General features: G+C 38.5%; 1 protein-coding gene across 3 annotated transcripts in view; it reads right to left on the bottom strand.

Moving 5' to 3' along the window:
- Window positions 1-14364, bottom strand: part of MLLT3 (MLLT3 super elongation complex subunit) — a 279551-nt gene that overhangs the window by 14388 nt on the left and 250799 nt on the right. For all 3 annotated transcript variants that reach the window (XM_025432120.3, XM_025432121.3, XM_025432122.3), the window contains exons 6-8: window positions 8513-8588; window positions 6553-6682; window positions 3830-3929 (exon numbers count right to left, since the gene is read on the bottom strand). In XM_025432120.3, the coding sequence (XP_025287905.3) occupies window positions 3830-3929; window positions 6553-6682; window positions 8513-8588 (306 nt within the window). The remainder of the gene's footprint in view (window positions 1-3829; window positions 3930-6552; window positions 6683-8512; window positions 8589-14364) is intronic.

The raw sequence follows: 14364 nt of genomic DNA on the forward strand, positions 1-14364 counted from the left end.
CCCTACACATTCCGTAAGTGCTACAGCACAGAAGGCCAAACTACATTGAAATCCTAGTTTCTTTCTTCTGAAGCTGCAGTGGCAGGAACAAAAGCTCCGGGTGTCAGTGATCCGCCTCAAGTTACTGAGTGGCTGCCCAGAGAGGGCTCAGTTAATCTTCCTTCTTTGATCTCTCCCTGCTCCAAAATAAACAGCTTTGTCAAAACCTCATTCTGGGAGAGCTGAGCCATGTTGAAGACAATTGTTTTATTTATGATCATTTCTTATCTTTAAGGAAACGACTCCAGAATTTAAAACTACAGCACCTTGTCTTCCATGAGCTTATTTCAAACCAGTTCAACTGGATAGACTCTTTAATTTCATTCCACATGCCTTGCAGGCTGATAGGTAATTTATGATATTCTGAATATTAACTTGGGTACAATGGATCACTTCCTTCCCTCAAGGCCTGTCGCCCCCAACCCCTTTTCTCCTCATACTTTTGGCCAAAAGGGATCTGGAATTTTGATTTTGTTTGAAACTCAGGTAAGGGAGGTTTGAAATTTAATAATAATACAGACAGACAGACAGACACACACACACACACACACACACACACACACACACACTCCTCTGGTTAAAATGGCACAGCACTCACTATTATTCCCTATTAAGCTTTACTGAAGGCAACAACTACCCAGATGGCCAAGATGCACCATTTATATCCATGGTCATCCGCTAAAACAGAACTCAGATTAGTTGCACCTCAATCCTTAATCTGAGGATATGGTTTAGAATCAAACGTTTAAGATTATTTTTCTGTATCTCTTTGTGAGGACTGACAACTCAATTATTCAGCAGCCTGGATTCTCTACTGATGGGCCTTTCATGTTAATGATCCAGTAGCTCCTAACAATACTCAGGTTAATTACTAGCTTTGTTGACATGTGCCTGCCTCTGTCTGTTCACTGTTTTTCCCAAAGTTAGAAAATGTCTGATTCAATTAGCACTTTCTCTCTTCCCTCGTCCCTGGAATATTTGAGAACGAGGAAGGAAAACTCGGCTTTGCCTCTAAATTTACAAAAATTTCAGAGATCATTATCAATTTGCAGACAGAGAGCAACCAAGGAAACTCCTACGAAGAAGGTCTGTGAAACAGGAAGTCTGTTTTCATTGATTTTATTTGATGTGAAATATCAAATTCTCACACATACAGTCAAATGAATACTGAAAATGCATTCTAGGGTGAAATTCAGGGGGCTTTGATATTTTTAAGAAATTCTTACTCTTTCACTTCACTGGCATGAAGAACCAAGGAAGATTAGCAATTTTTTAAGAAGTCCTAGAACACGGATTTAAAGGGATATAGCAACACACCTGACCCGATGCAGGTAACTTGAGGGGTTAAGAAACCAATACAAAGTTTTAAAAACCTTTTCTTGCTCTCTCAGTTCCAAGACAGCTTCAAGGAGGTAAGTGCTCTTGTGATACTACACGTATTTCCTACCCTAGACTAGCTAAAAGTGAAAGCATATGGACTGTCTTATTATGCTTATAGGTGCATGGAGGAAGTGACATATAACTGAATATTCCTGACAGATTGATGATTCACATGTGTGAAGCTACATTTGTCGAGTAAACATATGCCAAGAAACCAGTGGTATGCTATTTAATTGGATAAAGTAATTTTTACCCTCAGCAGATAGATGATACCATTCATTTTTTTAGTCTTGTTTTGCTAGACAGGCTTAAAAAAAAAAAATCCAAAACTTTCCCTGAAGCCAAGATTTGAGCCAAGTCAACTCAGGACTGCCCATCCAGGAAATGTTTAGGGTGGTTTGAAAGGCAAGACTGGGGGCTTCATGGAGCTGGTTTATCAGTCTAACCCCTCCATGTGGGAATGAAGCTCAAGGGGCTTAAGAGGGGGATACCTAATGCCCCTAACTCCTGATAGTTACTGCTACTGCCCATGAAGGACCCGGATTCATTCTCATTCTCTCTATCTCACACACACACACACATACACACACACACACCCCACCGGAAGCTCCAAAGGTTTAAATTAAATATGCAAATATATGCAAAGTCCAAATTCTATCCCTTTGCCAGCTTATATACTGAAGCACAGATTTACAAAAGAAACTCAAGTTATCTAGTTAGCCAGCCCAAGTCTCTTCCCAACTGATTGGTGATGATGTGGTTCTGCCCTTAGTCTTTACCTGCCCCAGAAGTGCTTGATGTGTGGTGGTAGGCTGTCATGCCAGAGGGGAGAGTTGGCCGGCCCAGGGCCAAGGGCATGGCTGGCACTGGAGCTGGGGAATGCATGGTGTGCAGGGAAGTAGGGTCAGGAGTAAGAATGTACTAACTCCTCGAACAGCCAGTCTGTAACAGATGATGAGGCTGGGCTTGCATTCACATGTAGGCCACAAAGAAACTGCAGTTGAATAAAAGTGGTGAGGTAGAGAACACTGATATTATTCCTATTCTACAATGAAGGAATAGGAATAAACTTAAGTTGTGGATAAACTTTATAAATGAGGTATTCTAAATGAGGTACTCTAAATTTTAAGAGATCTTATGATTTATACAAAATTTTAAAAGAAAAAAAATCTTCTGCTATAAAAAATCATATTTTCTCAGTAAAGCAAAGATAACAAATTCAAGGACAAGGCTGTTTAAAATTGTAGGACATCTGTGAAAGAGAATAATTTCAGAAAAGTGCAGTTCTTTTAAGTTCATAATATTCATAAGGTAACTTGGATTAAGCAATTATTCTAGAAGTCACAGGGAACCTGCCTAAACAAAGAGATAAGAATAGCTTATATAAATGAGTGTATCAACTCAATGCACTATGAGGTTTTTATAATATTCATGATACTTGAAATTATTTTAGTATTTAAAATATCCCAGTCTTAATCATTTGTTTAAGAAAAGCTCTTCATCAAAGCCTCCAAAGTTTTGCCTAGACCTTATCCAAAAACTACATTCTGAATGGACTATTAAATTAATAAGGCTTCTTTCTGCTTGATTTATAATAATGATAATGACCATTATTCGCATTTTATAAACTATTCCTTACAATTCCAAATGATGACCCTCTTTCCTTGGATGACCACACAGAGGCAGAGCACCTACAATAATAAGCATGGCCACATGCTCTTTACAAATATGGTATTTGTCATCATTCAGAGAACTGGCAGGGCAGGTATTAATATTTCCATTTATGGATGAGGAAACAGAATCAAAAGTTAAAAGTTCATTTCCCACCAGTACATTACTGTAAATTAGTAAAACAAAGAACCAGGCTGAGCACCTGGGTGGCTCAGTCAGTTAAACAAAGGCAGATGCCTTTGGCACAGGTCATGATTCCAGGGTCTTGGGATCGAGTCTCACTCACATTGGGCTCTCCACTCAGAGGAGAGTCTGCTTCTCCCTCTGCTCCTTCCTCCCTGCTCATGCGTGCACGGTCTCTCTCTCTCTCTCTCTCAAATAAATAAATTTTTTTTTTTTTAAAAACAAAGAATCAGGCTGTAAACTAGCTCCAAAGATTATATTCTTTCTAAATCATTAAATTAGCCTACTTAACTGCTGGAGGGGGAAAAAAACCCACAGAAATCAGGGGCAAATGAGCAACACTTTCTGTGTTAACCCATCCAATGAAACATACTTTTCATGACAACAGAAGTTCTTTCACCCCAACTACATGTTTATTCTGAAGGTTGTCGATTCCCACGTATTTGATATTGAGAGAGACTTAGTTTAGAATTAAGGGATGAAAAGTTTTATGTTTTGTAAAAATGATCACACTTAGTTTTGCAGAGTCTCGAAGAGTGCAAACCCAACAATTTACCTGGTTGTTGTTGGTTTTTAATAAAGGTGGTGGGGGTTCGTGATGTAGGGGCGAAGAAGCTGAACTGCTTTCACTGTCGCTACCGTCACTTAAGCTAACTCTGCAAAGAAACAGAAGTTACATGCATAGGTACAGATAGTTCTTGAATTATCTATGGAACTAGGCGCAGACAGAAAGGAATCCAAACACTAACCACTGAAAACTTGTTTCACCTCATGCAACTGCTAACACATCCCAGTGCTTACTCTGTATGGAACTGTGTTAAGTGTTTTACCTGCTATTTCTCATTTAATGACCCTTATTTCAACAGATGAGGAAACAGACTTAGATTGGATCACTCACCTGTGGTCAAGAGGTAAAAGGAATGGTTCTGGGATTCAAACTCAGGCAATGTAACCCACAGCTGGTGCACAGCAACTTTATTGTACTGGCCTCATTTATTCTTTTATATCCCTGCTCCAACTTCACCTACCTACTATCACAAAGCCAGCCGAAGGTCAGCAAAATTAGACCATTTTTAGGTTACTACCTTCTAGTTTTTGTTCCCCCTGCCTCTCTGCTATAGGTGAACATTCTACCAAAATGGCCAGAATACAGGCTGCGGGAGTAGAAGCAACTGTTGAGAATACAAACAGCGCTGCATGGCTGCCAGCCCAGGGTGATGTCTGAAGATGGGCTGTGTGAAGCCCAACGTGCTGGACAGACCGACAACAATTATTTCTACTGTGTAATGACTTAAGGCTGTCCCTAGTTTTGACTTAATTGTTGCTGCTACAAGAATTCATTGGAAATATACTTCAGCAACATGAAGAGACAGTGTGTTTGGGATAACTGCTTTAGAGAAACAGAATATCTTTCAACAACCAAAGACAACATAAAAATATAACCCCTCCCCTTTTTTTCTTTTCTTTTCAGAACAAAATAGAATTTTCTTTTAGCCAGGGTAGGAGATATTTCTTTATTCTACTCCACTGAATGTATACCCCTCTTCTGAAATGTCCTTCAGTGTTTGCTCTCTCTCTTTAGCTACACAGTCACCTAATAAAATATTCTTTTCAGAAACAGAAAATGCTTTAGAAATCAGGATAGTTTTTTTTTTTTTTTTTTGCTCTGAATAGGCAATCACATTCCAGCTCTATAATATATTCAGATAGACAAGATACAAGATAGGAAATGAAAAGGATACACTGGGACATCCTTTTAGCAAAAACTGATGGAACTTGTTTTTCTTAACTAAATTACATTAATGAAGTGTTCTGATGAAGCGCTGCTTTAAAATGCTTCTTGACTGAAGTGGAAGGTTGAGTATTTAAACTGATTAAACAGTTGAGACTTCACAAGTGCAAGGAAGACCAAATGTTACACTGGCGCTGCTGTGCTAACAGCACATGTCAGGCAGGGGGAAAGAAGCAAGTCTCCGACATCGTGTGTATCACATCAGATAACTCACAAGCCTGTAGGATCTGACCTGCCCCACTCGGATGGGACGGCGAGTGGGTGGGCAATAGCCAATCATGGAATATCTAGATTTTCGAAATAACTCTAACTGTAATTTGGCTAAATGCATTTTTCATCAGGTAAGTTTGAGAGCCCACCAGCAGTGAGGATTTTGGTTGTTATAAATATGCTCACTGCCATGTTCTGGTCCATTTTTAGATCCTTCTGCCCTACCAGTTAGTTTCCTTCTTGTCAGATTAAAGAGTTCTAAGGGGAAATGTTATAACACCAAAGCTATAAGGCTCCTTATTTTCTCCTATTCAAGGAAAAAATAGAGATAGGTGAGTTTGGAAGACAAGGTGGAGAAAGAGGTATTGGGTGTGACTACTGAGTATAGCCACATGGAAGAATCAGTGAGGGATGTGATGGGGCATACGTACTCAGAGGAGCCCTTCTCAAAGGACACCAAGGAATTACTGATTAGAAACCATACGATCTGTCCAGTTGGGATTAAGATAGTATCCTTCTAAGGAATTTTAGGGCCTTCCACACAGTAATGGATAAAGGGAAAAGATTTAATGTGAGGTATTATAAATGTAATTGGATTTTAAGTTCAAGTAGATTCATATTTTTTCTACTCAAACCCATTAAAGTAAGCATGCCTATTTGTTTTCCTCATGATAAAGAAATAAAACCCTCAAGGCAATTTCAAGTTGACTATTAATTATAAGTGACATGAATTACCATCTTATAATGTGGAATTATGCCTCACAGCATTAAAGCTACTTAAGGAACCTAATTGTCAGCACACTTAAAAGGAATTTATTTGCTGGAAAACACACACAGGTGATCCTAGTTTTAATTAGGTCACACACATAATTCACTGAAGCCAATTATGTATTTCTAACTACAAACAGCAAACATGTCTCCTTAAATTCTGAGGCGATAGCCATGGATCGACACAAACTCTTAAAAAATGAAAACAGAGTTCATTTCAGCAGCCAGTCCTTCCCACGTTGGCAGAGCCTTTCAAGAACAAGGACTACTAACAGGATGTTTTCCCTATAGAATTTTTAGAAGCAAAACCTTTTGCTTTCTGAAAAAAGGGACACACAGTTCTCTGCAGAGGTGGAGATAAACATGCCAAGGTGACCCAACTCAAATGACTGTGACCATTTCCCACCACTGTTTCTGGTGTTGCATACTTTGGCCATGGTTCTACCAGTAAGTCTGGGGAAAAGGCAGGATTTCATCCCAGGGAGCTGTGTTCCCACCAAGGCACTCACCTGCGGCTTCGGCTGCCTCCTCTATTTACAGGTCTTTCCATTTCGGAGTCATTGTCATTATCCTCTGCCTCATCTGATTCCTCCTCATTGTCATCAGAATGCAGATCTTTCATTATAGACCTTAAAGGACCTGAGGAATGATGGTGAACCACAAATCAAACTATTTCATACACACTTAGTCATAGCAGACATAGTGGACAGCTCACCGGCACTGAACATTGGCCAAAAAACCAACAACAAAACCCCATCATTACATATATTTATGCAAGTGATAAAATAAATTTGGTAGTTTCTAAAATATAACATCTAACTGAAACATTGTTGTTTTCACAACAGATGCCCCAGGATGTTTATTGGAAAATCTCTCTTTCCTAGGAATGTTTTTCTATGTATTTTTTCTTCCCTAAGAAAAATTACATCTAAAGAGGAACAGAAAGATCTATTAGTAAATTGAATGTTTTGTTAGGTTAATCCATGTATTGAAAAGTTGAGGCAAATAAATCACCGTGGTTGTAACTTGTTCTTGGCAATGCAGCCTTTGTGTGGTAGTTTTTGATCTATTAAGGTTTAGCTGTTCCTTTTATTTCAAGGTCAATTTCAGGTCAAGCAAGCATTTCAGTCAAGTTCAGATTATAAAGTATTTCAATTCCATGGTGTAATGTACTATCTCTGATCTTCATATTGATCCTGGACACAAGATCTTGTTCAAGCAACAATTTTATGCAACCAATTTTTATTTTACTTTTTAAGAAATTCCTGGCAAAATACCAGCATATATTTACATAAATAAAACCCTGTAATAAATCAGGTGCCCAGAAAATTCAAGAGGGTATCCAGTATTAGATAGGAGAGAAAAAAATCAAGTCATAATTAGTTTTATTCTAGAATAGGACATAACTGGAAAACAAAAAGAATCCAAAAATTCAGTGTGTCTGTGGCTTATTTTCACTTGAGTGCTCTAAACATGATGAAAACAAGATCACTCTTTTTAATGTTAAAGAAGAGATTGTGCAGGCAATCAAGAAAGTGAGAGAGGAGGTACTTTTATTCTGGATTAGGCAATTCCTAAAGTCTAATCTAGGACATGAATATCCGAGCTACCTCTAAATTGGTTCTAAAATAAGTATTGATTCTCTGCAATCTCACACTCCACTAATTCCTGCTTTTGTAGTGGGCTTATATCTTTGGATGTCAGTATAACAAAAAATCTGAATAGCCAAAATGATTAGTGTCTTTTATTTTTTCCTGGAAGCTTAGCCTTAGCCCAAATACATACAACAATTTAATCCTTTTCAAAACATACAAAGCCATCAGAAATTGAGTATGATCGATGAATGAGGTAATATGCAAAATGATGCTCAAAAACAAATTATTCCTTCATATTATCTCACTTTTCATATTAAAAAAAAAGGGAGGGAGCTCTTATTTGAAAATTTCCACACACCAAAAGTATAAAATACATACTTAATGTTCTGGTTTAAATTTCTTTATTAGGTTTCTTTATATTTAAATTTCTTTAAGTTCAAGTAGAGGGAAAATATATTGTAAAGACAGCAAACTATCACTTGCCAAAGAAAACAGGTCTATTAATCTGTAGGAAAAAATAAATAAAATGAAAGACATCCAGGAGAGAGAGTAAAAATCTATTTCTCTGTCAGAGCCTCTCAACTCCAGCTTTTGCTATTGTATTTCCTTAGGGAGCTCCCTGGAATAGGCTGTGTCTATAATCCTTTTGTAAAATGGGACTCTGATGGCAGGGACTGGAAAAAGGGGAATTTCTAGAGGCCGGTCTCATACATCAGAACAATACTCAAGTGCATTCCTCGGGGAAATAAATACAACTGCATAAAAGCCAAGTTATCATTCAAATAATAAAACAGTAGAAAATAGGCCATAAATCAGCTCATTAAGACGTTTTATGAGAAAAATGCCTCATAGTTTGCCTGGGAGATATTGATACCTTGTTGCCTGGTCTGGGACGGTGTGAAGCTGGAGCTGGAGCTGGAGCTGGAGCTGGCAGGACTAGGTTGTTCAGACTTTAAAGAAGAAAAGAAAGCCATCATCAATAAATTTATAGGATGCTCCACATCTAAAATTAACATTATTGCTCAAAAATATTTTGCTGTGCAAAAATATTCCAACACCATGCAAGAAAAATGATTACACATTGTATTATGCCAAAACCAGTGACACAGGAGAATCATGGTGTCCTTTTTGTTTTGTCTACCATGTTTTTACCAGACGTGGGAACAAGTATATAAACTCAAGGATGATGAGACAAACACCTGGGCATTACATGAGGGAAGAACCTGGCTTTGATTTTACTCCTGTGTTTACTGCTATCTAAATCTCTAAAAGATTACCTTGATTACCCTTTCTGCAATGTTTGATTGACTCAACTGGTTAGAACATAGTGGTAATGAGGCCAAGGTCATTAGTTCAATCACATTATGAGCCAGTTAATTTCACTCTGGTCCAAGGCCATGACCCAACCCTAACCTCATTCATCCATAGTTCACAAATGGAGATAATGTTCATAAGGAGATCTGGCCAAGTCCCACAATTGAGTCAGTGGGAAATGTTGCCAATACTTACACACACACACACACACACACACACACACACACACACACACACCCCACCCTCTAATTCCAGCCTGTGGATGCAGGGAAAAAGCATCATATACATGCCCCACTCTCTCACCCTGAATTCTCCTCATCCTCTAATACCCAGGACAAATACCACATCCTCCCTGACCTGTCCAACTCACAGTTGTCTTCCTGCTCTGAACCCACTGAAAATGTGTATCTCATCATCTGTTTGCTCATCTGATATGCTATAGTGTTATGCTGCCTCTGATGTGTCTCCTCTCCAGGAGACTGCAGGGACTTGCAAAGAAAAGGGTGTGGGGGTCTCTCTTGTGTTGGTTATCCCCTCATACTCACCTTAACACACTGCATACAGCATGCACTCTCTATCTGTGACTGAAGGCAGAGCATTAGGTGCTTTGTTCTACCATCTGCCAGTTTTTATGAGACTTTACAGTGGGTCAAAGTGGGAAGAACAAATACCTGGACAGAACTGTGCAAAGAAACTGATCAGACCCTCAACACATTTGAATTTTACATACTTAGGTCCAATTTAAAATAACTCAATAATGTTGGTAAATTTGGGTGGACTATTTTTATCCCATTTCTCATGTGCTCACAGTCTCAACTATCTATTCATGTTATTTGAGTATCAGATAAGGTCTTTTCCCGTACAGACATCTCTTTCTTCTTTTGACTTCACTCATTGGGTGACGGAGGTATCAGGGCTGTGTGGAAGACAAAAGAGCTCCAGCAGAAGCCACTAAACGAGGAGGGAGAGCCTCAGCTCAGTTGATAATACAGTTTTCTCACCACTGATTTTTACTCATCCCCCCTCCCCGGCCCTAAATGGCAACCCCCTTCTCTCCAAGCAACACTAAGACCCAGACTTGGACACAAGGAAGCACTTTCAGGCATTCCTGATGCACACTTCACATCCTCAGGCTGGATGGGAAAACAGGTGTCAGCAATCTACTACTCATTCCGCAGGAAAGGAGCCAGACAGGATCTCTAATGAGCAGCAGGCGGCCTCCAACCCTTCACTACTGCAAGATTTGCTTGAGATTTGCAGTTCAATGTCCAACATGTTGCTGTCTGTGGCCCACCAAGAGGAGCTGGTTTACAAGCACACATGCCTGTGTGAGGGACTCTTCATTTCCGTTGAGTGGCTCTTCCACTGTTGAGCCACAAAGGTGAGCTACGCACTGCAAGGGCATTCAGTTAGCAGTTATGTGCAATGCCCAGCTGCAAAACATTTCTCCCGGGGGCCGTGGAGTACTCCTTTTCCTTTCCAAGTTGCTCTTTTCAGCCATGAAAAGTGTCTGCAAACGGTATTATTTTGATAGCTCTGGAAACCATTTGGGAGCCAAAAAAGAGGTTTCCTTACAGTGAGTGGAAAGAGCTCTAATTCCCCCTCCTGCTGGACCAGTCATGTTGCACTGGACTTAAAGGAGCCGTTTGCCAGAGCTATTTGCTTAGAGTGACACTAATTAGGAAACCAAGAGGGGATGGTGGCCATCTCTAGAACCACCCCATGCTAAACTTGATCCATCGGTCTCAAGCATCATGCCAGTGCCAGACCCAAACCTGCAGGCAGCCTTCTTTTAGCTTCTTAACCACAAACAAGGTTAATAAATCAACAGTTACCAACCAACAGAAAATTGACGAAGAGTAGAGAACATAACACAATAGGAGAAAAAGGCTTTCATTCTATGTTTATCATTAATGCCATGCCTGACCCACAAAACGTTTAAGGTTTTTAATAAACACATTAATTCACTGAAAATATTAAAATAGAAAGTTGAAAGCAAAAGAGGTGATTGGAGAAGGACAAAATGTTGAATGATGGGTAGCAAATCCAGTATCTTAGAAGCTTTTGGATGAGGATTTGTGGTTTTGGAGCTAAGGAGACTCCTTGGGATGATCAGATATGGAGTCTCACACTTTCATGGGCATTACAATTACCTGAAGGACTTGTTAAGACACAGACAGCTGGGTCCCACTCCAGATTTCTGAGTCAATAATTCTGGGGTAGGGATGAGAACCTGGATTCCATAAAGAGTTTCCAGGTGATGCTGCTGCTGCTGTTCTGGGGACCAACCAGACTTTTAAGACACTGACCAAGGATCCAGAGATTCATAGCCATGGATATTCATCCGAATCACTTGGGGGGTTTCTATATATAAGGGAATTCTGATTAAATAGGTTTGGTGTGAAGGTCCAGGCATATTTATATTGTAAAAGCTCAAGCAAATATTAATGAAAATTCCAAGTACAACACCACTGATACTATGTTAATCATTTCTTCTAAATGCAAATGCATATTTTGGAAAGACTCTTAAATTTAAAGAAAAAAAGCAACATGAGAAAAGCTAGAAACTTAGTGATGTATCCAGAAGTAGCATCCCTGCATACTCATCAAAGTATTTTGTGAGAAAACAATCTGAAAGAACACAGTTATGGCTCAATAAAAACATCTAAGCATATATAAAATCATGTCATAGTAGATGGACCTTCAACTTAACCTAGACAGACCAGGACAGAATTCAACTAAATGTTAACTGTCAAAAACCCATTCTGCTGCTAGATGAAGCTGACACCATCTTACATCTTATCAAATCCAACAAAACAGATTTACTCACTTTAAGTCTGTATTTTATATGACAATAAAATCAGATTTACTCTCCAAAAATGCAAATCAAGGATGATCTTATAACCTAGAAAAGATTGCTTTTTAAAAAATATTTACCATACACAGAACCGGATTAAGACTCTCAAGGAATGAAAAGATTATTGTATCCTCTTTCCAACTTATGTATGTATGTGCTAAAACCTAAGTACAAGGAACTCCAATGAGGTCCTGATTTTTCCCATTACTAACTTGATATTGTTTCTGAAATATCAAATTTCTCACCACTAAGAAAACATTTTTGGCTTTTTCATATTGATACTGGAAGGCACATGTTTTGCTGACTGAGTAATCAAACACTAGACATTAAGTTTCTTTAAATGATGGGTTCCACAGTGACAAAAGTCTAGGCTTAAGAACCTCAAATTTGGGAGACAAACCATAAGACTCTTAACTCTAGAAAACAAACAAGGTCTGCTGGAGGGGAGGGGTGTGAGGGGAATGGGGTAACTGGGTGATGGATATTAAGGAGAGCACTTGATGTAATGAGCACTGTTATATGCAATTGATGAATCACTAAACTCTACCTCTGAAACTAATAATGCACAATATATCAATTGAATTTAAATTTTAAAATTCTATGACAATTATTATCATATCAAACATTCATTGAGTGTTAAATTTAGAAACCTCTCACCTTGCCTGCTCAAGCCTTTTCCCAATATCTAATAAAAACCTGACTAAAAACTCCTAGCCCACTATTCTTACACTGGTAGCTAATCAACATTTGGTTGCTACTATTACTTACAAGAGACCACATACTCCTCTTTTGCCTAAAACAAGATATATCTTTACTACCAAAACAATGGGCCTACCAAGATTTGCCATGGAATCTTCAGCATTAAATGGCTATGCAAAACCATTCTGTAATGGATTTTCTATGGAGGATTATTTTTGTCCAAGACAAGTAAGAAAAACCACATGTTTACAACTCGTACAAGTTAAGTGCTTCAAAAGAGAACACCTGTCAAGGCAGGTCACACAAGAGGCCCTGTAAAATCTGGCATTGTTTCTCACTGGGAGCAAGCTTATTCCTTAGGTAATCAGAAGAAAGAAGTTCCATCTTTTCTCACAGGCAACATATTTATGAACAGAATTTCAACCTGGGGCACCTGGATGGCTCAGTGATTGAATGTCAGCATCTGGCTCAGAGCGTGATCCTGGGGTCCTGGGATCAAGTCCTGCATCAGGCTGCCCTCAGGGAGCCTGCTTCTCCCTCCATCTATGTCTCTGCAGCTTTCTCTCATGAATAAATAAAATCTTCAAAATAATAATAAAAAAAAAGAATTTCAACCTGATCTTTAAAACAATCAAAATAGAGGGAAAGGAAAAGAATAACATAATTTTTTTTTCCCCGTTGGGTGGGGGGGAAAGGGAGAGAATACAGTACAAGTAGTTAAATTATTTTAGATACGTTGCTACATTTTTTTTCACAAAATTTCTACCTTGTTTAGAAAGAGAAAACACATAGACTGCAATAACAATTCTTTTTTTTTTTCTGCACAAATATCCAGAAAGACTATGTCAAGGGTGAGTACTAATCAAAGAAAACACAAATGTAATACACTATTTACGTCTCTACTCAATGTTCATGACTGAACTACTGGTTTCTTTTCAGTTTTAGTGCTTCCTTCACCAAAAACTAATAATCATCTGACACTTTTTTTCCTTAGCATTATAGTATCATTTAAAAGACTGTCTCATACAGAACATGAGAGACTCCTAACTCTGGGAAATGAACTAGGGGTGGGGGGAAGGGGAGGTGGGCAGGGGGTGGAGGTGACTGGGTGACGGGCACTGAGCAGGGCACTTGATGTTATTCTATATGTTGGCAAATTGAACACCAATAAAAAATAAATTTACAAGAAAAAATAGAAAAATAAAAGACTCTCATTTATGATGGACATGGACTGAACTTAGGGTGGCAGTCATTTCACAATGCACACATGTATCGAATCATGCTACACACTTTATGCTAATACCATGATATACTTCAACTATAGCTTGATAAAACTGAACAAAAAACTACCTCATTTAGCCTCTCTTCTATAAGAAATTGAAGATAATCCAATTCAACTTTTCAATACACATTTAATACATTTTTTAAGAAAAATTACATCCATTTTAAACAAGTGTGGAAAATGCTCATCCCATGAATGTGTTCTCTTACCAATTCCCATTAGCAGCTAAGATAGCTGTTTCATTAAAATGTAAGTTCACAGGTAAGCAAAGAACTAAGTATTGAAAAGTTGTGAAATAACACTTATATTAAGTTAATCTAACAAGAATGAAGCAAGAGTGAATTGCTAAAAGGCTAGAAATGAGAACTTTTATTCTCATTTAGCTTTGCACTAATAACTGCTTCAAAATAAACATGCTAAAAGAACATAACTTCATTTTTTAAAAAATATTTTGTTTATTTATCTGACAGAATGAGAGAGAGAGGGAGAGAGAATGAGCCAGGGGGAGAGGGAGAGGGAGGTGCTGAGTAGGGAGCCAGACACAGGGCTTGATCAGAAAGAAACCCCGTGATCA

Source organism: Canis lupus, chromosome 11 (assembly GCF_003254725.2).
Source record: "Canis lupus dingo isolate Sandy chromosome 11, ASM325472v2, whole genome shotgun sequence".
Taxonomy (NCBI): Eukaryota; Metazoa; Chordata; class Mammalia; order Carnivora; family Canidae; genus Canis; species Canis lupus.